This window comes from Macaca nemestrina, chromosome 10, assembly GCF_043159975.1.
Source record: "Macaca nemestrina isolate mMacNem1 chromosome 10, mMacNem.hap1, whole genome shotgun sequence".
Lineage (NCBI taxonomy): Eukaryota > Metazoa > Chordata > Mammalia > Primates > Cercopithecidae > Macaca > Macaca nemestrina.
The window spans coordinates 47,495,236-47,521,618 of record NC_092134.1 but is presented as its reverse complement, the minus strand read 5'-3'; the positions used below and the strand labels follow the sequence as shown (position 1 = coordinate 47,521,618).

General features: G+C 34.1%; 1 protein-coding gene across 2 annotated transcripts in view; it reads right to left on the bottom strand.

Annotated features, from left to right (window-relative positions):
* Nucleotides 1–25,866, bottom strand: part of LOC105473262 (Ras association domain family member 9) — a 34,656-nt gene extending 8,790 nt beyond the window's left edge. Inside the window, exon 1 of one of the 2 annotated variants that reach the window (XM_011726974.3) lies at nucleotides 25,568–25,866. In XM_011726974.3, the coding sequence (XP_011725276.2) occupies nucleotides 25,568–25,614 (47 nt within the window). In that variant the 5' untranslated portion in view covers nucleotides 25,615–25,866. Of the gene's footprint in view, nucleotides 1–23,841; nucleotides 24,276–25,567 lie in introns of those variants that run through there. The other variant, XM_071071346.1, reaches the window with a different exon arrangement.
* Nucleotides 25,867–26,383: the final 517 nt, after the last annotated feature.

Here is a 26,383-nt window from a genome sequence, read left to right as displayed (position 1 = left end):
TAAAAGTAATAACCATCTATTACTGAATTTAGGCAATAAATCATTCATAACTATTATATGGTTCACCAGGCCTAGAGTCTACTTTATAGCAGACTTAGGATTTATTTAAAATAAACCATATTTTATAATGTGGCTGTGGCTGAGTTTGTATTCATTTATTCCACAAATGTTTGTTAAGCACCTCCTCTGTGACTGGCACTGTCATGGGAAATGTGTATGATACAAAGATATACGTAATTTATAAGAAAATGTTTCTCTCTTATTGTGGGGAAAGTGCCAGGATTGAGAATGGAACATTTGTTTGTTTATTGGCGGTTCCAGTGCTGAATTCCTTAATACATTAGTAGCACCCAGTTGCTAGACAGATATAGACTTACGAACCTCAGTATCATTTCATAAAGTTAAAAAAATTTAAAAATATGGAACAAATATCCATCAAAAATTAAATCAGTTTAGAAATCTTAAATAATCATTACTTTATAGACATAAATGTTTTCATTTGGTCACAGCCGTATGAAAACCTAGTCATCTGATATAAATAAATATTTTAACACTCGATCTGGGCCTAAATAAAATGTTCCCATCTCAACCTTTCAAAATGTACTGTTTAGTAGAAATAATGATATCCACAAATGCAAACACAACAAAAGGTTAAACATACAAATTTAGATTAGATAGCTTGGTTTGTTATGTAATACCATGTAACAAACAGTTCTTATCTAATGGATTCAAATCTAGTAGTTGAGACACACAACCTCCAATTCTAATGCAACAGTGGATTGCATAAAATATACACATATATTGCATGTGTAAAATTGTTATTTGTTCTGTGTTACTTTGCTTTATGTGTGTGTTTCTTGGGGCTGAGCAGATAAACATTGCTTTATTCTGTTTTTAATTTATAAAATCTCATATCCCAAGATTTATGTCTATTTTCTATTCTTATCTGTGTTTTGGTTTCATTGATGAACAATGCCACTGCCAATTTGATTGTTATTATTCCTTTTTTTTTCCTTTTCAGCTTACCATACTCTGCTCTTGCTCACTCAATACTTTTTAATACCTCAAATATGTTTTCCTGTTCATTGGAAATATGTTTATTGATATTTACTATTTTCTATCCAATGAAGATATTTCTATTTTAGAGGTTTCTTGGGCAACAGCCCTGAAGTTAGGAACCCATGTATAAGGCATTACTAATGTTATCCCCATTTTACAGATGACATAACTGAGGCAAGGAGAGGGAAAGTCACTTGCCTAGTCACAAAGCTAGGAAGTAGGAGTTTTCCTTCCCGCTCTGGCTTTATACTTTAACCTATAATCCCTGAAAGCGGATTACAATAGCTATTAAGACTACTCACTTACAAATATTTTCCAATTTATATGAATTGATTACATGTCAATAGTTACTTTTAAATTAACACTTGGAACTCAATGTACTTTTCTTCATAAAATTAATGTTTTACCTACCATAGTTAATCAAACTCCTGGGTTGAATGCTTTTAGGTAAAGTATAATTTTGCCTTCCTTTAACTTTATTATCTTCTTCATGAACATTCAGTATAAAGGCAAGCATTGAGAGAGTCCCCTGTATCTGATTCTGGAATACTAGATGAATAGGGGCTGAGATTGAAGGCAGACGGTAAGACTGATATTGATGTTGGTTCCAGGAGTGATCCTCACTAGATACTCTGGAAGGGAGTAACCAACAGGTGGATGTCCTCATGGGCACCTCTATAGGAATACCATAATTTGTTTGCAAGTGTAGATTAGTTTAAATTAACTGGTTATAAAATAGAGATTTCCTGGATTATGGAATTCCAAATGTATTACTCCTATATTACATTATAGAGGAAAAGCTTTTACTCAAAAAATTGTACATTTAACAGAATAAAGTAACTACCACACTCACACTTAATTCATGCCAATTTCAGTTTAGAATTTTAGATTAATTTGATAACTGTTATCTTCACAATTTGCCAGTGGATATAAAATTTCATAAGCCAGAATTCAGTGGGGTCATGTCTTCAAAGTATAGTAGTTAGCATGCTAATAGCTTATCATTCATGAACTTTCTTTAATAAATTATATGGTCAAAATATTTGAATCAGTTATCTACATCATTACTTATAACAAGGTAATGTACCAGATGTCCACTTTAAGCACGTAAAACAATGAATAAATAAAAACTCAGAGTATCACCTTACACAATGTTAATTACGGTATGTTACATTTTGTTTCTGATTAAAATACATCACAAGCAATAAAACTTAAGACATTTTACAATGAAATATACGTTCAAAATTGAATAACATTATAGCTGTGATTGCACTTGATTTGAACTAGTTTGTCCATTTCAAGAATGGTTCCTAACAGAAGAGAAAATGCTTTTTACTCATATTTAAACTATGACTCCCACCAATTCATAACTACTTCACACAATTATCTTTTATTATGTTTTAGTTATTGGAAATTGAATGAAAAACAATTCAAAACATTATTGAAAATATTTTGTTACACTATATACATATATTATGCTACAACTATAATTACATAGTATACATTTATGAAATTTCTTATGCACATAACTATCCTTAGTTGTATATTTGAAACCTTGTTAAATTTGAAAACATTAAATACATCCTAAGGTTTTCACAGAAATATTTTGTTGTGTTGCTTAACATACTTCTGTTTATTTTAAAGATAGTTTATAATCACATAGTATGTTTGAAAATTATCAATATATACACAAGAAAAATTTTTAATGTTCATAATGCTATATAATGTACATTTTAATTTAATAACCCCCGAAATATTGAGATTCATTTGCAAATATTTTGAAAAATATATAGCAGGGATGATTGGACTTGAAAATTTAAATTTAAGATTTTAACTTAATTTTTATGAACAGATTTTAAAAATTCACCTACATTATTTTTTCTAATTCTATATATTCTTCACTATAAAACTGCAATGTAGATATATGACATATTTCTGCAAGTAAAAATAAGAGTAATAGAGGTAGAAAATTGTGGAAAATATACTGTATAAATACAGGTATTAAGAATGATAATAAAGTAACCACTATTATTACTTAATACACAGAATGGTATAGTGTTTTTAGTACTCTTATTCAGTAACCTTATTGATTTTACTATAGTAGTTAACAATATTATTTTATAAATATTTTCTAACTTATACACAATATTTTTTCACCTGTTTCAACCAGTCTATTTTTTTTATTGGCATGTACACTACCAAAATAAAATAACTCTTAACCAAATAAGAGACATTGTAAAAAATCATTAATATACACGTTGGATCAAAGATGAGCCAAGAATGTTTTTAATCTTCCCCGATTTATAGTTTTCTGGTTTTGATTAAATTTGTGCTAATGAGACACACTTCACTGAAAAGATAGATATATACTTGGTTATTCGCCTACACCAGTTTCATTATTCAGGTTTTGCCTTTTTCGAATATCTTCATCATAAAATTCAAGAGGATTTATATACTACATGAAACTTTCAACAACATGTGTTAGCCTCGGAGGTATTTTTCCAAAATAACTTTGAAATATTAGTGAAAAATTGAATATGGGACTTTTTACATTGACTCTATTGTGAAGCAAGCACTTAAAATAGTTCTCCACTGATAATTAGCATTAATAACACAGAAACAATTACACAGAATTAAAATGAGTTGGCTTGTAATAAAAAAGACAACATTCATACAATCAAATATTCTTTCAAAATACTTTAATTGACTAAGCACAAAGCATCAAGAAATAAATTAGCAGTTTAAATCCTGAAGTTTTAAGATAAAATATTGTCTATGATATTGTAGCATCAAATTGGAGATTCAACAAAATTTATATTTACAGAAAAGGAATTTAGTGTGGAGGTAGAGAAAAATGAAGCTAAGTGGATAACTGTATAAAATTTGGCCATCTTTATTCAGTGGCCCAAAGATAAAAGGCACGAAAGTTGGCCCTGGAAAATCAATCAAAGAGCAAAATTTCTTTCTAGTGTATCGTAGACATTAAACTTTGGCTAAAATTTTATGTATAAAACTTAGCAGGAACCCACTTTCAAAACAATAAGAATAAATAAATATTAAATTATTAAGAATAATTACACTATAAGATATGCTTCTAAAACCCAGTATATGAACACCAGGATGTAACCTGTAAATATTTATGGAAAATATTTGGAACTCTGAGTGCATTTTTCCATAGACCATGTGAAACAACTCTTGATTTCCCAGGCCAGCCTGGAAAGTATAATACTAACACAATGTAGCTACTATGTAAAGGAGTGATTCCAAGGGAAATGCTTTTATTGCTTGAGTCTCTGCAGAACAAGACTTCATGCTTGAAAATCAGAGTCTGGACTTTTTCAGTTTCAACCTATTGGTGGCACCTATGCCTAGAGATTGTGAGGGAAACTTCCATCAGATTGAAGGATGAGACCTGTGAAGCTTTGGGGGCATATCTGAGTCTTGGCCAGCTTCCCAAAGACTAGTCTTTGTTTCCTTCTTATTACCATTGTTTATTCTTTAAACTGAAATTTATCTCAGTGGTTCCCTACCAAGGGTGATTTTGCCCCCGGGAGATATGTGACAATGTGTAGACACATTTTTGTTTTCACATCAGGTGGCACTGTTGACACACCCTCTTCCAGATTTTAAACAAAACAGTATGTATCCAGTGAGTAGAAGCCAGAAAGATAAATATCCTACAATGCACAAGACAGCTTCTCATATCAAACAAGTATCTGGCCTGAAATGTCAATAGTGGCACTGTTGACAAGCCCTGTTCCAGATTTAAAATAAAACATACTTTCAGCACAGCTCCCCTTTTCCCTCTTTTTTCTTACCACTTCTAGGGAATCTGATAGTAAAATGTATTAAAGCAAAAATAACAAGCCAAGGAGATGTAGCAATCTCAAGTAGTCTAAAATATATGACGAAAGTTGGCGTTCTATTTAACGAAATATGAATAGGACTTTTTTTTTTTTTTTTTTTTTTTTGCTCCTTTTCATCCCACCATCAACCTTTATGCTTGCTATAATTAATTCTACCCAACTGGGCCTCTTTGTTAACTCCAGAACTGGTTCTAAGGAACAGGATTAATTTTAGTTCATGGAAAGGCTTCCATTCATAGCCTTGTAAATTTTTCTTTTTGATTAAGAAATTGTTTTTGAATATATGGCCACTATATACGGGAAATGAGTTATGGGACAAAAAGAAGATGTGTGGATGACATGACATACTTGGAATGGTTTATACCCCTGTATTAGGGCTGGGAGTCAGCACAATGGTTTATTGCAATTCTCTTATATGCCTTCCTTGAAGTTATTTCTGTCCTGGACAGAAGGGACAAACAAAAATCAGAATTAGGAAGGAAGATTTCTAGGCACTCAAAGTTTAAGGAAAGAGGTGGCCAAGAAATTATTTGCAGTCTTTACATGGTGAAAGGGAAACCCCACAGACAACTGTAGGAAATAAGAGAGAGAGAAAAAAAAACCAAAAACCTCTAGTTTAGGGGAGCTATAGGCATAAAAGATAGGTCTAAACAAGTCAGGGACAACCTTTAAAAATAGCCTAGCAATAAAATTAAACTGAATATAACATTATGTTGCTTTTGTTGTCCAGAAGACATTCTGGAATCTAATATGGTCACGAAGTCACCCTTATTCATGTGAATTGGTGACATGCATTATTCCATGCATTGTGTTTCTGATTGCTGAATATAAAACAATGGTTACTCCTTTGGGTACACACCCAGTAATGAGATTGCTGAGTCTAATGGTATTTCTGATTTTAGGTCTTTGAGGAATTGCCACACTGTCTTCCACAATGACTGAACTAATTTTCACTCCTCTGAAAAGTGTATAATCATTAATTTTTTTCCACCTTACCATCATCTGTTATTGTTTATTTTTTTAATAGTAGCCATTCTGACTTGCATGAGATGGTATGGTATCTCATTGTTGTTCCGATTTGCATTTCTCTAATGATCAATGATATTGAACTTTTTTTCATATGATGGTTGGTTGCATGTGTGTCTTCAAAAAAAAAAAGAAAGAAAAAGACATACACATTACATTAAACCAAATAAAACTGCCTATATTCTGACTTAAAAAATAAAGTATCTGTTCATGTCATTTGCCCACTTTTTTATGGGATTGTTTATTTTTTACTTGTAAATTTAAGTTCCTTATAGAGGCTAGATATAAAACCACATGTACTCACGCATATGTTCATTGCAGCACTAGTCACAATAGCAAAGACATGGAATCAAACTAAATGCCCATCAAAGGTAGACTGGAAAACGAAAATGTGGTTCATATACACCATGGAATACTATGAAGCTGTAAAAGAATGAGATCATGTCCTTACAAGGATATGAACAGAAATGGAGTCCATTATCCTGGACAAACTAACATAGAAACAGAAAACCAAGTACTGCATGTTCTCACTTGTAAATGGGAGCTAAATGATGAGAACACGTGGACATATAGAGGGCAACAACACACTGGTATCTTTCAGAGGGTGGAGGATAGGAGGAGGGAGAGGTTCAGGCAAAATAACTAATGGGTACTAGGCTTAATACCCAGGTGAGGGGATAATCTGTATAACAAACCCCCATGACACAAGTTTATCTATGTTACAAACCTGCACTGGTACCCCCGAACTTAAAAGTTAAAATAAAAAAACAATGGTTACTAATATTCTACATTTCATCAGTATTTGACTAAGCTAAGATTAGTGTTATAGCCTGATTTTTTTCATGCTATAGAAGGTAAACAAATGTTTTCAGCCAAAATTTTCTTTCCATAGAGAAAAGGGGATTATCTTTCTCATATTTTCTTAAAACACAGTGCACATAATTCCCTTCAAAATCTTCATTAAATGTCAGTACATTTTATAATAATATAATCCTCAGTAGAGAGAAGCTGATTTTACTCTAACACCATCACACAATTTTTTTTTGAGACAGAGTCTCGCTCTGTCGCCCAGGCTGGAGTGCAGTGGCACGATCTCAGCTCACTGCAAGGTCTGCCTCTTGGGTTCACACCATTCTCCTGCCTCAGCTTCCCAAGTAGCTGGGACTACAGGTGCCCACCACCACGCCTGGCTAATTTTTTGTATTTTTAGTAGAGATGGGGTTTCACCGTGTTAGCCAGGATGGTCTCAATCTCCTGACCTTGTGATCCGCCCTCCTCGGCCTCCCAAAGTGCTGGGATTACAGGCGTGAGCCACCGCGCCCGGCCAAATGTGCAATTTTTAATAAAAATTTTAACAGTAAATTGCATTTATTCTATATCACTTTGCCTCCAAATTCACTGTTCATTTTAAGCTATGGTACATAAATTATTATAATTTGCTTCAACGTGTATTTGTTAATGGAACTTCAGTTTTAACAAATATGATTTGGTGTTAAGGATGTAAGAGAAATGGAAGATAAAATGATCTTTATATTCAGAATATTGTCATATAGCTGGAAAGAAAAAAATATATGTTTAGAGAAATAGATTTTTAAAATTCAAGACCACACTAAGCACTACTAGAAATCATAAGATATGCTCTGTACAAATGTACTATACAATTTCAGAGAAGAAAGGCAACAATAAAGTTAAGTAGTCTTTAATAAATAATAAAAAAGACATAGAAGTTGTTCTCAATAGCTTCAATTCAGTCACAACCTCCATAACCCTTTGTAGAAAGAGCTTCAAGAGATTTAATGTGGGACGAAGGTGGTAATTTAGATCTTGTCTGTAAAAGGGACCTATTGAAATTGTGCCTTGCCTTAACATGATTAATGTGGGCATGGTAGCTGAGGAACAGCTATTTAAAAAATGGTAAGATAACTAAAGAACAGTTGAGGATAGGTAAAAGATACATTGGATAATAATAACTCATATTTATTGTATGCTTAGTAAATGTCAACAATTGTCGTAAATGCTTTATGCATATAAATTCAGTTTTCATTACAACCATATCAAATAGATTGTATTATCAAACCCATGTTACAGATTAGAAAACTGAGGCACAAGAGATTGTTTGTTCAATGCTACCCTCAGCTAATAAGTGGAGTAAGATAAGTTTCAATAATTGAATTAGAATTGAGTCAGACTACTGATGAACTCTCTAGTAAATCTAATATAATAATCAATATGTTTTAGTAAGTTTTTTTCTGAAAACAAAATATAATATCTGAGTTAGATTTGAACTTATTGAGAAAATATGCTTTGTGGTATCATAAAAACACAAGACAATATACATTTATTTATCAACTACATCAATGTATTATCAATATACAAAGTTATCTATCAATGCAATATTCAATAATTGATTTTCTTGAAATCAGGTGGCTTATCATACACAGACTTCTCATTTTTTAAATCAGTTTAAAAAGGAACTATAAAATTGGCTGGGCATGGTGGCTCACGCCTGTAATCCCAGCACTGTGGGATGCCAAGGCGGGAGGATTACGAGGTCAAGAATCGAGACCATCCTGGCCAACATGGTGAAACCCCATCTCTACTAAAAATACAAAAATTAGCTGGGCATGATGGCGCGTGCCTGTAGTCCCAGCTACTCTGGAGGCTGAGGCAGGAGAATGGCATGAACCCGGGAGGCGCAGCTTCAAGAAAAAAAAAAAAAAAAAAAGGAAATATAAAATTATTTTGTAATTTCCATGGTGAACACCTGAATAAAATATTGAATTGCCTGTTCAATTCAAATTTCTAAAAATATTTTTAAAACTGGATTAAACAAAGTTTCTTCATGGTATTGTAAACCTCCAAAACAATATAATGAGTAACTTGGAAGGAATCAAATGCATGTATGTTTGATTACTGGCTTTTTCATATACTAGGCAATTTTTTTTTTACCTCAAGCATTTTTTTTTTTTTTTTTTTTTTAGGAGACAGGGTCTCACTACGTTGCTGGAGCTGGTCTCAACTTAAGTGATCCTCATGTCTTGGCCTCCCAAGGTGCTGGCATTACAGGCACGAGCCACGGTTCCTGGCCGCTTTAATCATTCTTGATTATACTACAATGTTTACCATAAAAATTAGCAAAATACGGATTTTAAATAAGAAAATTTAAAATGACTTATTCATTCCTGCACCTGGAAATAATTCATATTTAATTATTTTCTAATAAAAAATACCAATATTTAATGAACATTTAGTATGTGCTATGCTCTGAGTGCTTTACATGTTTAAACCTATTTAATCCATTTCCCAAACCAATGAGGATGTACTAAAATTACGCCCATTTTATGGATGAGTGAATCAATAAGTACAGATAGATCATTATGCACATCTAAGCTTAAATTTTCTCATCTACACAACACACCCAAATCACAAGTTTGTGATAAATATTAAATTACACAACATATGTGAAGTTCCTAAGCCAGTGACTGATACATAGTTAGCATTTATAATGACTAGTTCTCTGCCTGCTTTAGAAAAAAAACAAAAAAAAGAAGACAACAATAATGTGGTTATATGAAGACCAGCAGAGCGCCAAGTTCATATTTGTAAATATTAGTACCTTGTATAGATATTTAAACATACAAAGCTAAAATGTCTCTGCTAGTTTTGGAAATGGAAAATTGAAAAGGACAACTGGTTCAATTATTTTTCTAGTTTTCTTTAGACTTGTTCATTAGTCAATAAATAGGTGATAAGTCAATGTTTTGATGTTCAAATAAATTTGGAAATTATTTGGCTACCACGGTGTTGGCAAACTATAGCCCTTTGATCACATGCAGGCCACCACCAGTTTTTGTAAGGTTCATGGTCTAAGAATGTGTTTTACATTTTTTCATGATTTTAAAAATCAAAAGGAAAATAACCAGCTTAGACATGAAAATCATAAGATTCAAATTTCAGTGTCCATAAAGTTTTATTGAAACCCAGCCATGCTATTTGTTTACATATTGTATATGACTGTTTTCATGCTGCAATGATGAAGTTGAGTATGTGACAGAGAATGATCTTATGGTTCACAAACCTTAAAATATTTACTATTAGTCCTTTACTGAAAGTTTGCCAACCCCTGGATAAACACAATGAAATAGATTTCTTTACTTTAGGAATTCTGAGGGCATTTAATATGATGATGTTACATCATAAAACCCCAAGAAAAGGAAAATGATTTCAGTATACAGTACTTTCTAAATGTATTTGACCTTGTCACAACATTTCACAATATTGAAGGTTTACATGAAACGTCTGTAACGCACAAATTAAACTATTTTTTACCATATAAAATGAAAAATGTCATCTTTTTTCCTCAGAAGCCACCTGTATTTGCTAACAATAAATTAAATAATATTTCCCTCATGTAAATAATGTATGACTGCATAAAATTGTATTAAAATGCCGATGGGATCTCTTACATAAAACATTAAAATTTTTTTCAGGAATACATATTGAATGTCAGTCTAGGAGACCTTTGACTGTCTTCTTTAAGTTTTAGAGAATTGTTCAATTTATTTTTAGTAAGTTTCAATGTTCCCCCACTTGTTCAGCCTTTAAAAGTTACACTAATCCCAGCACTTTGGGAGGCCAAGGTGGGCAGATCACGAGGTCAAGAGATCCAGACCATCCTGGCCAACATGGTGAAACCCCATCTCTACTAAAAATACAAAAATTAGCCGGGTGTGGTGTCGGGTGCCTGTAGTCCCAACTACTCCGGAGGCTGAGACAGGAGAATGACGTGAACCTGGGAGGCGGAGATTGCGTGAGCCAAGATGGCGCCACTGCACTCCAGTCTGGTGACAAAAAAAAAAAAAAAAAAAAAGAAAAAGAAAGAAAAGGAAAAGAAAAAGAAAAAAAAAAAGCTACATTGACCAATAAATTCTAAGTTTATCTGGCTATTTCCTACACTTAAAAAATAATCACCTCAGAAAAACTGAAGGCGGTTTAGGTAAAGCAAATATGCTACACATGAAATAGGAAGCTCTGGCCCACAACTAACTCTGCTTAATTTTACCCAGTATGTGGCAAATGTCTTCTGAAGTAACATTTGTTTTTGGATCATACAGCTGCAATCCTAGGGAGAGATAAATACAGAACTCATAAATAATACAGCTCTTTTCTTAGGTTGCTAAGGAAATTTGAATCACTGTTTTGATAGATAAAGCATGAAAATTAGTGTTATGAAAAGAGTTTCCTCCAAACTCAAACCATTAGCATTTTTAAAAAATAGTTTGAAAATTGGAGTCTTTCAGAAAATTAATGACTCTATGGAAACTTAGGACAGTCTTCACTTAATAAAAACAAAAGAAAAAATTATCTTGAAAATTAAAATTTGATATATATGTTTGTGTGTATACGAGTGTGTGTGTGTATAATTGTATTTATTAGTTCTGTGCTCTACTAATGCCACTTTAATTTTCCAAGAAGTAATATTATAAACCAGACATGCGGGATAAGAAAAATCCTAGACATTCCATAATGGCAGGGTAGCTATACAACATAATTCCCATGTACAGAGAAAAGGGAAGAGAGTGTGTAAAGAATGTGTATTGGAAACCACTTGGGGTTAAGTAAACTGAGCTCATAGTTCAGATTCCGGAAACTGATTATAATCAAAATACAAATATTTAACATGTGGTATTTACCAGATGAAATGGTGAGAAAATATCTAATCTTGTTGAAAATTCGAGTGTTCACTTCCCAGTATTACCTGCACCTGCGAGGTTGCTAAAGTGGCCTTACTGTTTGGTATTTTGTAAAGAAATATTTCGCAACAAAAAATAAGTGCTTATTAAAAGGAAAGTCACCTACCCTTAATGTTTTGTTTACTGATAACTATTGTTATTTCAGCTATTAGTACAAGATTTTCTTTTGACAGCCGAATCCATATTGGCTTTGCCTTCTTAGTGCAAGATATTTCCTAATGATAATGATTTTGAGCTTGTATTTATGTGCAACCACCTGCTCTTCCCCTCTAAATGTATTCCGAGATAAGCTGGTAAACTTGAAGGGCACAAGTCACATGAAAGAATTTCAGTTATCCAGTTGGATAGCTGAAAACATGAGGTGAGCCCCGTTATCCCTGACTTTCATTTTCTGAATATACCCTGTAATGAACTGCAATAAAATAACTTCCAACTAGAAGCTTCATCTGAATAATCAACTATTTACATTAATCACAATTAAATTTCTTGAAGAGAAAAAGAAAATTATTAACTTGTAGAAATGAGAGTATATTAGGGCTTGCCATTCTATTTTGTTAAGGAAAAGGAGAGATATTATACTTGGGAACATTATTGATAAGAGAAAAATACGAATCGTCTATATCACAAGTATTGTGCGTTTATTTTTCTTCCCTAGGTTTTAACTCTTTAATATGCCTTGAATTTACCGTCTCCACTTCTTCTAGGACTTTGCTTTATAATTTACCCCTTCATAAACTCTTTTTATCTTCTACGTTTTTCTCTGGTTCTTTCTACTATCTTGTCACATTAAAAGAACCTTCGCTTGACCACATATTCCCCTCCACTATCTTTCCTTCACACACCAAATAGCAATCTATTGTTATTCTCTCTAGTACATCACTTTCCAGAAACTCCTCAACCCACCACAAAATGTCTATCTACTGCCTGCACTCATCCTCAGTAGACACGTGCCTTCTTAGGGTTATCAGAAATCTCCTAACTGCCACACCCAATAGTCACTTGCAGAACTGATCTGACATGACCTCTTTGTAACATAATGCATTCCGACCTCCTCCTTCCATTCTTGCAACTCTCCTCTCCTTGACTGTTACGATGCCATTCTCACATGGGTCTTCCTTTACTTTTCCAGCTGCTTCTTCCCAGATCCCACATGGACGTTGCTTCTTCCACATAGTCAATAGATGTGGACGTCATGCAAGTTAAGATTAGCATGGCCACAAATACTTGGCAGTTCTTCCCATTAAGAGAAGCTCTCTATTTCTTCACCCCTTGAATAGACCTTGGAACTTGCTATGACCAATGGAATGTGACAAAAACCATGTTTGCAAGTTCTGGAGTTCAGGCTTCAAAAAGTCTTGCAGCTTCTGCTTACTTCTTTTTGGAATGCAGTCTGAGACTCCTATTTGATGAAAAAAGTCTGAGTTCAAAGAGTATATGGAGAGAAAAGAGGCAAACCATCGAAATAAAGTTGCTCTACCTGAACTGAGCCCTCAGCCAATCAGCTGCTCATGAGAGAGCCCAGGTGAAGCCAGCAGAAGAACCAGTCCTGCTGACCCACAGAATTATGGAAAATAATAAATTGTTCTTTTAGCCACTAATTTGGGGAGTGGTTTTTTTTTTTTTTTCTTTTTTTCTTTTTGAGATGGAATCTTACTCTGTCGCCCAGGCTGGAGTGCAGTGGCGCAATCTCGGCTCACTACAAGCTCCGCCTCCTGGGTTCAGGCCATTTTCCTGCCTCACCCTCCCGAGTAGCTGGGACTACAGGTGCCCGCCACCTCGCCCGGCTAATTTTTTTTTGTATTTTTAGTAGAGACAGGGTTTCCCCGTGTTAGCCAGGATGGTCTCGATCACCTGACCTCGACCTCCGCCCGCCTGGGCCTCCCAAGTGCTGGGATTACAGGCTTGAGCCACCGCGCTGGCTGGGGAGTGTTTTATTATGCAGTAAGTGATAACTGATACAGTTGGCATCCCCTAAGTTTTCGACTGTGACTCATTTCTTGTCTCACTAAACACAGTCTTGTGTGTGACTGCAATAATAGTTGCAGTCTGTAAACCAGTTGTATGATGATGGTTCTCAAACCTAACTATTACGACCTTGAGTTCTAGACCTATATTCCCAGCTTTTTTTTTTTTTTTTTGAATCTTGATATTTTCATTTTCATAACTTACAAACACCTCAGATTTGACTCGTGAAAACTAATTCATCATACTCTTCTTTCAAATATCAAACTATTCCATTACCTGAGTTCCTATCCTACTGCATGCAATTATTAATAGTATTCCCCATCTGTCTACCCAGCTTGAAAAATGAGTTTTCCTAAACTCTTTCCTTTGCCTCTCTCCTCTTTAACAACCAATCACTGTTTATCTTTTCTCTTAAATAGCCCAAATATCTGCCCTCATATTCATCACTACCACAATTCAGACAACTCTTTTACTATATATTACTGTAGTAAGATATTGTATATTCTGTTATTATAAAATCTTTCCCCTTCACATTTGTGCCCCATAATCTTACCAGACTGTCATTTTTAAAATGTAAATCTTGTTTTAATTTCTTTGATTGAAATCTTTAAATTATTTCTGAGTCTTGCATTTTAAACCTGTCTCTGTCTCCCTTTATCCCACTCTCTATCTCTTTTCTGCTCCTAGGATTTCTTCCATAATCTGACTCCTCTAACTCATAGCCAAGCATTAATTAATATACATATTGAGTTAGCCATTCCTTACTTCTTGCTGATCTCTAACAGGTCTACTATGAGAACAACCTGCTGTTACACATATCACATTATTGATTGCTAGACTGGAACGGACCGCATCTGCTATGCTTTTATTTTGACTTCGAGCCTTTCCATAACCTGTTGCGTTATGCTGAAACATCCTTTGATCCCTTCTCCATCTAACTCTTACTCTGCTTTAAGTGTTAAGTGTTGCTTTCAGGAAAGTTCTCTAACCTTCTCTGAATAACTTCACTTCCACAAACCCAAATGGAAATGTGTGCTTATTTATGTATTTATTTATTTATGATAGGAAGTCTCACTCTGTTGACCAGGCTGGAGTGCAGTGGTGCAATCTTAGCTCACTGCAACCTTTACCTCCCAGGTTCAAGTGAGTCTCCTGCCTCGGCCTCCCTGATAGCTGGGATTACAGGCGCATGCCACCATGCCTGATTAATTTTTGTATTTTTAGTAGAGACGAGATTTCACCATGTTGATACTTCTACAAAATCTAATATACACTTAGTAGCAGCACTTTGTACTTTAGATAATGCTTCCTTTTTTGCTAATTTGCCAGTCAAGTCCTGGACTAAGTCTCACTTTCGACTAAATGCCTAATACAGTAGGTATTAAACTTGGGAGTGGGGTGGAGATGAGAAGGGGGAGTTGTAGGGAGATATGTAAAGGGAATTTCTCAGTCAATAATCTAGATCGAGTGTCTGTAAACTAAGGTCCTCGTGGTTATAACTGCCCCACCACCTGTTTTTGTAAATAAAAGTTTTATTGGAACACAGTCACATCGATTTCATTATGTATTGTCTATAGCTGTTTCCATACTACAAGGACAGAGTAGTTGAGATGGAGACACTATGTCTGGGAAAATATAAAATATTTATTATGTTTTTTACACAAAAAGTTTGACAGCTCCTGTCCTAGATAATTTGGCTGCCCCAGAAATCTACACTGTATTTATTTAAATAATAAAATGTTTATTGAACTTCAATATCTACACAAGTTTTCTCTGTGCCATTCTCCAGGAGATAAACAGGTAAAAATAATGTGATCTTTACACACACAAACACACACACACCCCCTTACAGTCCATTGGAAATAATGGCTATGTTTGAAAGCAATTTCAACCAAAGGTAATGATTAAAGGATCATTAAAAGGGTGACTGCCTCATGTGGCCTGACTGTGATTCATGTCAGATTAGTCAGCCTGACAGCCCTGACTGGGAAACCAGTTTGTGTTTTGCCTTTGAAAGCCTCACTCCAGGTGCATCGTGCTATTCTGTATTAATCAGCCCCATATGGATGTCAGGAGGGACAAGAGTAGGTTGAATGAAAGGCTGCTCTCACAGTCCCATCTCAGGTGCAGTGTATCCAAACACCAGGTGTTTACAGGTGGAATATTTGGAAACATTAAAATCACACCTTAATTTTCTTCACTCTTCACCCTGATGTTCTTCCCTCCCAAAACCTATCTCTGTCATATTTTCTGTTCTTTATGATGACACACATGTATCTCCAGTTACTCAGAACCAAAATCTAGTCACCAATGGTTCTTTTTTCCCATCCTGATACAGGTCCTATGCATTGAATTTTCAATTCCTATAAATTCTGCCTCCATGGTGACTCTTAAATCATTCTTCTCTTTCTGTTTAAGAAAGTCCTTCAACTCTCCCATACCTGGCCCACTCGTATTCTTTCTCTATTCCTTCCAATATTTTTAAATATATTTATTCAAGTTTGTTATTTATGTGACATAATGATCATATCATTTTCTTGCTCATAGCCCTTCAGTGGTTCCCACCACAATCTAAGGAAAAAATAAATTAAATTTAAAAGTAAAATAATCTGTTTGGCCATTCACAAACTCACTGATACTATTATGCCAAATATTTTACATTTCCTCCTTTCTCCTTTACCTACAATATTCTTTTTCCCAACTTGTCATATTCTAAATTTCCCTCTCATTTAGATGCCAGGATAGACCCTGTTTTGTAAAACCCACAGAGGTTGTTTCTCCTTGTCACCTAACATACCACTCTATCTATATGTCAGTCCTGAGTTTCAGGCCCTAATATCTTACTGAATACCTCTACTTTATATATTTAACTAATCTGAAACTTAGCAAGGCTGGAGAAGAATCATTAATTTTCCACACATTCTTCCCAACATCTGCTCTTTGACAAATGTCTTCAGAATAATCCCTGTTAAAACCGTCAGAGTCATCCCTCATTTTTCATCTTCCCTCACTCAGTACAAATTTAACTTCTCCTTCCAAACTGTATCCATTTTGTCCCCTACATTCCTTCTCTACTATCATTACACTAGTCATCACCTTTTGCCTGTACTACTGTAATGTCACTGCAACTAGATTCCCTGCTTTCACTCTTTGTCCTACTACAATTACCTCTCTACATACTAGCTAAGTTGACCTTTTGAAAAATGTAAATAAGATTATATAATTCCCCCTGGTTAACACCCTTCAGTGGATTTCCCTTGCATTTAAAGTACAATCAACATCGCTTATGATCCACAAATATCTAAATGATCACACTCCATCTAGATCTTCAACTACTTTCCCTACTAGTTAAGCCCCTTACTAACTGGTCTTCCTTCGTGTTTTCCACAGCTCCAAACCATATTCTGTCTTAGTGACTTTATGCTTTCTGTTCAACCTGGCTGAAACAGTCTTCTACCACAAGCCTGACATGCCTGATTTCTTTGGTTCATTACAGTCTTAACTAACAAGCCAACACTTCCCAGACCACTCTCCACTCTCCACTACACGACTCTATTTTTTCCTTATAACAGTAATTACTATCTCAAATGTCTAATTCACGTATTGTTCTTGCATTGTCTATCTGTCTACCACTGCATTACACATGCAATCAGAGGAAAAACCTTGATTATCTTTCTCACTACTTTATCCTTAGCATCTAGAAAAATATATGGCACATACTACAAGGTAAATAAATATTTATTATTCAACATGTGGATTTTATTATGACACTTTAAAATGCTTGCTTTATATTTCAATTGTTTACATATGGCTTATGTGTCTTGTTAATCAGCAAGCTCCTTAAAAACATAATCCATACCTGATTTATCATTAATACTTCACAATATAACTCGATATAAATATGTGTGTGTGTGTGTGTGTGTGTGTGTGTATTTAAATAGGTCACAAGTCTGATGGAGTGAGATTTGTGATCTACTTAGAACATCATGTATGTTTTTTTCTGAAATGATAAAATAAATTTTCTAGTATCTAATAGCACAAGAGTGTGGTTGTAGCAGTAATAATTTAATTGTACATTTAAAAATAACTAAAAGTGTAATCAGATTGTAACACAACGATAAATATTTCATGTGGCAGATACCTCATTTACCCTGATGTGATTATTATGCATTGTATGCTTGTATCAAAATATCTCATGTATCACATAAGTATATATACACACTTACTATGTGTCCACAAAAATGAAAAATAAAATATTATGAGCATATTCTGTAAAACACTACATTCCAGAGTCAACCGTTTTACTGAATCTTCTAAATTGTGATTACAGCAAGTCCTCCTAATTAAAAGTAGAACCACAAAAAATGCTTAACATTGTTAAAACAGTAACTTAGTCTAAGTCTCATGGCTATTAGTTATAGTTCTAGGAAGAAATTCCTTGACTTCCACTGCTGGAAGAACAGGCAGTCAAGGAATAAAGTTGAATGCTTTGTGGTCTACCTCTGTAATGTGCCTAGTTTCCTGCACTATTAACAAAGATGAAACCTCAACATTTTACTATGGCCTTTTAAATGTTTTTACTAATCATGTACAATTCTTCTCCATATGAGAAGGTAGTTATTACATGTCTACTCCATAAAAAGTTCCATGGCTTACTAATAGCATCTCTCTTATCTTCCAGGCAAACACAAGGTCTTATGTGCAGAGCTGAAATAGGTATCCTTTTAGGCTTTACTGTGGAAGACTGTGTTTTGCCAAAACAAATGCTCTTCTACTGAATGCTAAATTACCACAGTTAACCATAATTTCAGGGATTCCAGTGGGATTGAAAAAGATCAGAATAAATAAGGAGCATTAAGAGTAACTAAAGGTATATGAGGTGGCTACAAAACGTCCCAACCATTGGTTGAGAACAATAAACATGCACCAGAGGGCATATCAATAGGCCTCTGACACAAAGCTTCTACCAATCATACACCATAATTAATGAGCCTGAAAATTTGCTGAAGTTGGACCACAATCTGCATAAATGGAAATAAAATTTAAAAGACTCATAAAATGGTAGAGTTATTCAATTTCAAGATCTGATAAACTGACCAATTTAATGTGATGATTAGAATAAACAGAAGTCAACTGCCATTGACTTTCAACCTGACAATGTTATATAAATACATGAAATTATTTTAAACACTTTTATTGTAATTGTAAAATATTGTTTTCCACCAACTCAACTAAGATTATTGATTATTGCCAAACTGACCATATTATTGCCCACTTCTTGGATTCTTCTCTTTTAATTATCATATGTGAGTCAATCTTAGCCCTGTGTGATTCAGCCCCCTCCTACATATTTTTCTAAATCTATTGCATTCCCTTCTCTTGTTCAAGCCTGTTGCCTGTGGGAGTTTAATAAATGCTAGCTAATTACAATGATGCTCATTTTATTTTCCTTTACCTCCATTTACTCCTCTCTTAAATATTTCTACATAGAGTTAATCAACATTTATTGAGCACCTACTCTACAGAGGAATAGCCTTCATCAACTCCAAGAGATTATACTCTCTTAATTGTATTACAAAGATTATGATTTTGTCTACCCTGTCAAAGATAGTTTTCCATGGAAGAGTGATTTTTAAAAAGTTCTTGCATGAGCTATTTTACTATAATGCTGTTTTCTCAATTAGGAGTTTAATCTCTTAGGAATGGGGTTGTGTCTTTGCATGCCTGGTACAGTACTAAACACAGTTTACCCTTCCTAAAGAAATAAAATTAAAAGGTAGCCACTCAGAACATTCCTATAACTGTGTTGCTAAACTATCTCAAATAAGAAGGAGATATGCTCCATATTCAACAGTGAGGTCTTTAGAAGCCATTCAGTCTCACCCACCCAACTTCACTCATATGCCTACCTGGCTGTGCTCTAGGAGGATGAGGGAAGGTAAGAGCATCCCTAGAGAACGAATGACCATGCTCCTTGATTTGTTTTTCTACCAAAAGTTTGATAAAGTCTCATATCATCGATTTACTAGATATGGCCCTTTACCACTTGAAAGCCAGGAGCTGAGCCTAGGAACAGGGAAGATGAGAGGTCAACCTTGCATTAATGGATTCATTTTTTAAGGTACCCATGTATCCACTTAACATAAATACACTACTGACCAGCTGTATTTTGAGAGTATATGTTGAATGTCTTTATTCAATCAACAGATATTTTTTGAGCACTTACTCTCTGGCTATCTAGGAAGGAAAAAGACAAGTAAGGTCCCTGCTCTGATTGGACCTATACTCAATGATTTTTTTAAACAAAATGCTTAAACCACTTTATTTATAAAAGCAGGGTGCATTCTAGTCTGAAGATATAAACTTCTGAGCATAATTTTCCTTGTTTTTCAGCAGATTTAATTTACATTGCTCATTCTTATACTTGAAATATCTTATTACTGCCAGTGCTAAACATCTTCGCAAGGCTCTACTCCATTCTCATAAATACTTCGTACTGTATGATCATTTATATTAGTAATTGCTTTCAATTTTATCCAACAAATACACAAACTTTCTCTAGAAGGTGTAGTACTACAGCAGACTCCACGAGAATGGAATCACAATCTATTAAAAATAGTAAAGAATTAGCACTTAAGAAATCAGTGTTGTGTTTTGCCAATGTTGTGTTTGGATGTCAAGAAATTAATTAAGCAACCATATATTAAAGTCATTATAATGCAGAAGTAAGCTGAACTTTTTCTTCTGACGTATACCTGGTGCAGATATCACGAGGTTTCATTTTAGAAAGCTGATATGTAAGAAGCAAAGAGATTCCTTGTCAAGGACTGGTATTCATATACACCTGCAAGAGTTAAACACATACCCCTACTTCAACCTTATTTCATTTTTGGAACTAATATCAAAAGAATAGAGCCACACATTTGTGAATTATTTAGGGTTATCATCAGATCTCCTGGAACTACATGACAATAGCATAACATCAAAACTTTCTGAGTTATACAGCCAATAAATACATTATCTAAATTAAATTGTTAGACAGCTTCAAACTTTTTAACACTTCTCTCCAAAAATTGATTTAAGTACTTCTCGCCTTGACATGTGTCCAGGCACTGATACTGTATATAATATATTTTATGTAGTACAAAGCTGGCTTAGTTTTTCTTCAGAAACAATTCAGGTTTAACCTAGAGCTCAATTTCACCCTTGCCACAGCTCTCAGGATATTTTTGCTAGGGATAAAGCATTCCAGTCATTGTTCCTAATGAGCTATCCACTGCCAACTAATAACTACTTGAGTTACCAGATATAATCAGGGGAAATCACTTTCAGGAACTCCTGAGAACTGTGAAGATTTATATACTCAAATATCTGGCACTTCTCCATACAATTTTGGGAACATTTTGAATCTTGATTGGAAGGATAAACAAAATAGTGCATAATAATTTCCCACTCTGCAGAATACACAAATTACCATACTTCTAATTACAGAGAGAAGACATCCTTCTTGTCAGCAACTTTTACCCTAACCACAAAACTTAATTCTTTCTTCTGATGAAGCAATCATTGAATGATTTACTTCTAGTGACAATATAATGTACTTGGCTTTAAGAACTTTTGGCTAAATATGTTCTAATTGATTAAAAAGTAACCTGGAATGCAAATTTTATGTATCAATTATAAAACAATAAAGCTATAATATTTTATGCTCATAAATTCAGGACAAGCAAATTTTTTGGAGTCTTTTAATTTTAGGTTGATATTACAAGTATGTCTGCCATAGCCTGTAGTGGATATTCATATATCAGTACGTTTTGTGAAAGTCGAAGGAAACCCTCGAGATGAAATTAAGGGAAAATGAAGACAAAACTAAATAGTACTTCAACATAATTTTAAACGCCCTTTAAACTGGATTCAATATTTTTATATTCATTATTTTTTATCTTACAAATCACCTATGCAAACTATTCTCATTTCCTATTTTGAAAAATACATTAGACACTATTTCATTATGGCAATGTTGTACTTCCAGCAAGGTTTGGTGAAAGTACCAACCAATTCTCTGTCTCCAAACTTTATTAATTAAAACACTACAAAATCATACCTTACAACCATGTGTGCCGAAACAGCTTTCTAATAACATTCTAGTTATCTGAACTTTTACAAAATTTCTGATTGTTACTTAGACATATTAACATTAAAACAATCTTTACCTTGAAAACATAATATAATATAAAGACAATCACATTCACAAATGGAATCTATATGAATGGTAAATAGGTTAATAATCTAAATCCAATTGCTGAATGTCCACATGAATCTCAAATGGATTGGTGTTTCATTATTTACTTATTTAGCTTTTATGTGAGGAACACTGGCTCCCTAGCAACTTTCAGAAAACACTGTCAGAACTTGAACAGCTTGTTGAAATATATCTATACTCTCAAACATTTGTATTCTTTGTATGTCTCAAACCTTTGTATTCAAACATGTTGAACAAAAGTCTGATGAAGAAGATATGCATCAAGAATCTTTGGAATTCAGTCATAGAATATTCTGTTTTTCTGGAATCAAAGTAATAATTCATCTCCTAAAATCAACAGATTCTCTTAAAATAGAAGTCTTCCAATTAAACATTATCACACTTAGAAAAATTTAAAAGATTAACTCTCATTGTAAACAGAAAAAAAATTTAGATTGGTTCCATGTCTTTATATGAAAGTTTGAAATGAAATGCCTAATTATATTTGGGCATACAAACTTTTCAGGCTTTTTATTTAGGCATCTATTATTCTCAAATTTCCTGAATACTATTTCCTAAATTGTTGAACTAAATAATCTTTAAATTTGGGAAAAAAATTATCTAGTGCGATCAAATTTGCGTGGTTTCAAAATCCATATAACTATGGGTCTATCTCTTTAGGTTTTGAATTACATTAAATATCAACTAACTCTTTAAAAAGTATTCACTTTTATGTAATACCAGCTAGTGTCACATGATGAATAGAGAATACAATAATTAGTATATTTATACTTTGAGTACAAATTATAATTCAATTTACAAAATTGATAATTGTATTGTAGTTCTACCACATGGCAGGCACTGTCTTGGACATGAAAACACAATGGTGTCTAGACAGATATGGCCCCACCTTCTCCAAGCTTTATGGTTTGTATTTTCTAAAATTTTGTATTGCCTCATACTTTGAAGTTTTAATTGCATCCTGTTTGTCTCTAAAGCTCTCAACTATCCATTTATTATAAGAACATTTATAGTACTATCTTATGAGGTTCAATTCTGGGTGATTAAGTATCACTCCAAGAGTGACCAAAAGTGAAAAGAGAGGCAAAGAATAGCATGCAGAAAAATTCTGTAAGCAGACTTTCTCATAATTTTATGATCTTTAATCTCCAATATTCCTTGTAACAGTACATATATTTTCCTGCTGATAATGATGCAATTATGCTCAAGTAGTTTTTTGTTATTGTTGCCTGTCATATATCATAAGGCATATAAATATATTTGTTATCCAAATTCTTACTTTACATTGTACAAGAAATTTTATGTCTGTATTTGAAGAATATAGTGACTCTTATCAGATAACTATCTTATCATAAATCACATTTTCCATGAAAGGATAAATCACTCATCATTGAAGAAAAGATATTTTGTTTCTGTGCTTTAGAGTGTGGTTATTCAAATCATTATGGAAACTGTAAACAAAATGAGCAAACTTAATCTTGCAAGTAATTTTCACCTGTGATCTCACCTCTGCTAAGGTGAAAAAACAAAACCAAAGACCCCGTATATAGCATTACTAAATACCAAAACAAATATTAATTCTATTTCAATACACTCTGTAATTTATTTACTGCTTAATTTGAAATACCCATATTTTTGTGTCCTAGACCACTGCTGTGGTTTAAATCTTTCTTAAGGATTGAAAGATACAAATCTGTAGAGGGAAATACTTTCATTAGAGAAGCTTACGCATATCCTTACTATTGCCACCTTTTCCAAAACACTTGCCTTTATAACAAAGCATCATCTTCGGGAGCCATTCCATTTTCTAAGAAACTTGAAACACTATTAAACTCTCTATTTTTTATCTTTATTTTCACCTTTTCGTAATTTTGCATAGAAAACTTTTAAAAAATGTTTGTATACTCACCTCCTCGAAAGAAAGCTAGTTTTATAAGTAGAGTAGATAGTAGAGTGGCAGAACTGATGTAATGAAATTGAAGAATGCACTTCCCTGAGGGAAACTCAGGGGCACATGCAAAGTTTTATTGTCCTGTATTTGGCATACCAATGACAGAAATCTCAAATTGCTAAAGCAAAACAAAAAAACCTCAAACAAACAAACAGAAAGCCCTGACTACAGGAATAGTATGCCAGAAACACAACTTGATTTATGAAACCATAAAGTTTTCCAGAGTATTTTTGTATATTTTGATGACATTTAAACAAATGCCAAAATAATACTACAAAAATACCACTACAAAAATATCATTTAGAAACCAGAATATTTTTATTTTTGGCTTGGGGGAGGCTTTTCTGGAATATTCTAGAATATTTTAAAATACACTGTCACCATCAAAGCACAGATTTTAAACACTCAAACCACTTTATTTTAATATACAGTTTCATTATCTGTAATTATCATAAATACCATATTTGTGAAATATTGTCAAATTATTAGAAAATAAAGCTTACTTAGAAACTTTTACAGTATTTATCAAGGCCATTTAATTTCTAAAGGAAATTTTGTCAACTAAATCATGAAAACATTTGGAATGAGTTAAAAACAGGATTTTCAAAGTAGACATGTGTGCACAAAATAAAGTATGGAGATTTACTTTAAAGTTGTATTACTGTATATCGTCAGGTAGACACTTTAAAATAATTATATCATTTCCTACCATGTAATTGTATCCTTTTAAATCTGCCCTGAGCAAATTATGACAAGTACAAACAGGCATGATTGAGAGAAAAGTGGTGGACAAGTCCCTATGCCAAAATAAATATATCTTAAAAAATATAGTCCATGTCTAAATTTATTCTCAAGTTTTTGGCATGAAAATGTAACATTTGATGTGTAAATAAAATATTTAACAAGACTAAAATAGACATACTGTCCCTAGGAAAATATGTGTGTGTATGTGTGTTTTAAGTAACTTATTTATACCACAGGCATTTCAAGCTTGAAATATCAAATCAAATCAAAGTAAAACAGTAATAATAAGGATTAGAGAGGATAGCTGCTTGAATCCTTCTTTAGTGCTTATAACTTCCTAAAATTCTCAAAGATTTTTGAAAGAATCAGTTCACACAGAGTTTCTCTCCAGACTATTTTCACTTTGGGAACATTCCAGCTTTCAGGAATGCCCCGCTCTCAGGGGAGCCAAAGCATTGTTTCTGAATTATATCAGCAGATTTATTTCTCATCCTATTTAGTGACTATAAAGTTTAGTTATCTCTTTATCAAAGTTTCAACTCTTTCTATAATATTCTAAAGCTCTGTTTGAAACAAAACGACACTTTTTATTCTACTACCCTCAAATGTCCAGGGCAACAAAAAGAGAAACTGTTTATCTTGCTAATTGTGGAGCCAGGACTGGTCAAAAGGGGAGAAAGGAGTAAAAAATATTCACTCTTTATCGTCTGCGATCCTTGAGCTGGTAAATGCCATCATCAATACTGGGGGAATAGCCTTACCATCTAGGTATTCATACTAGCCTAACTCTTTAGGCTAGGGCTTTGTCCCCACAAAGCCTTTTTTATCAGAATCTAACAACCACAAAACACAGGCTTTCACAGGTAGGGTCCAGACTACACATACCAGACACATACACACACACAGACACACACACACACACACACACGCTTTACTTTACCTGTTTTTATGCCGAGTCTTGAGCAAGTTTCTTCCAAAGGGAGCCATGGTCTGTCGGGCAAATGAATAAAGAAGTTATGTTAAAGCGATCTGGGGGTAGGGGTGGGGGTGTCTGGATTTCCAGGGTAAAGGGAGGAGGGCTGGAAGCTTTCTCTTCTCCTCGAATGTTCCTGGCTTTCAGCTCATTAGTAGCCGGCTGAGAAAGTTGCTGGAAGTTGTGCAACTGCTGCTTAACTTTGAACTGCGGGATTGTTGTGGCTGCTGCACCTTTGGAGACCTGCCCGGCTTCAGCCTCGAAGAAGGCGTTTGGAAGCAGGAAAAGAAAAAAAAAAAAAAAAAAGAAAGAAAGAGTGAGACAGGAAGGGAGGAGGACTCTATTGTGTTCTGTAGTTATTTGCAGACTAGCTAAACTTAAAGAACTGCCAACCCCACAGGCATAGTAATACCAATGGAATGGGAATTTCACTCGATCTGGAAACCCCCATCCCCCGCTTTCCACACCCAACCACACAAGGTGTACTGAAAGCACATAAAAGGATTAAAAGTAAATATCCCCCAACTCCTGCTCAAGCTCCAGTCTGTGGTAAGTCATCTCATCATGGCAAGAATGAGGGAGAGCCGAAAACTCTGTTTGCCAAGGCATTCGACCCCCAAATCCCCTGCCAGGGTGTCAGGACTTTAAAATATATTAGGGAGAGCGAAACTGGAAACCAGATCAAGGTGGACTCACAGACAATTTAGGATTTTAAAAGTCCCTGAACTCACGGTCTTAAGAGCTTCTTCCAGGTCCCTCCTCCACACTCTCAAGTTCATCTTG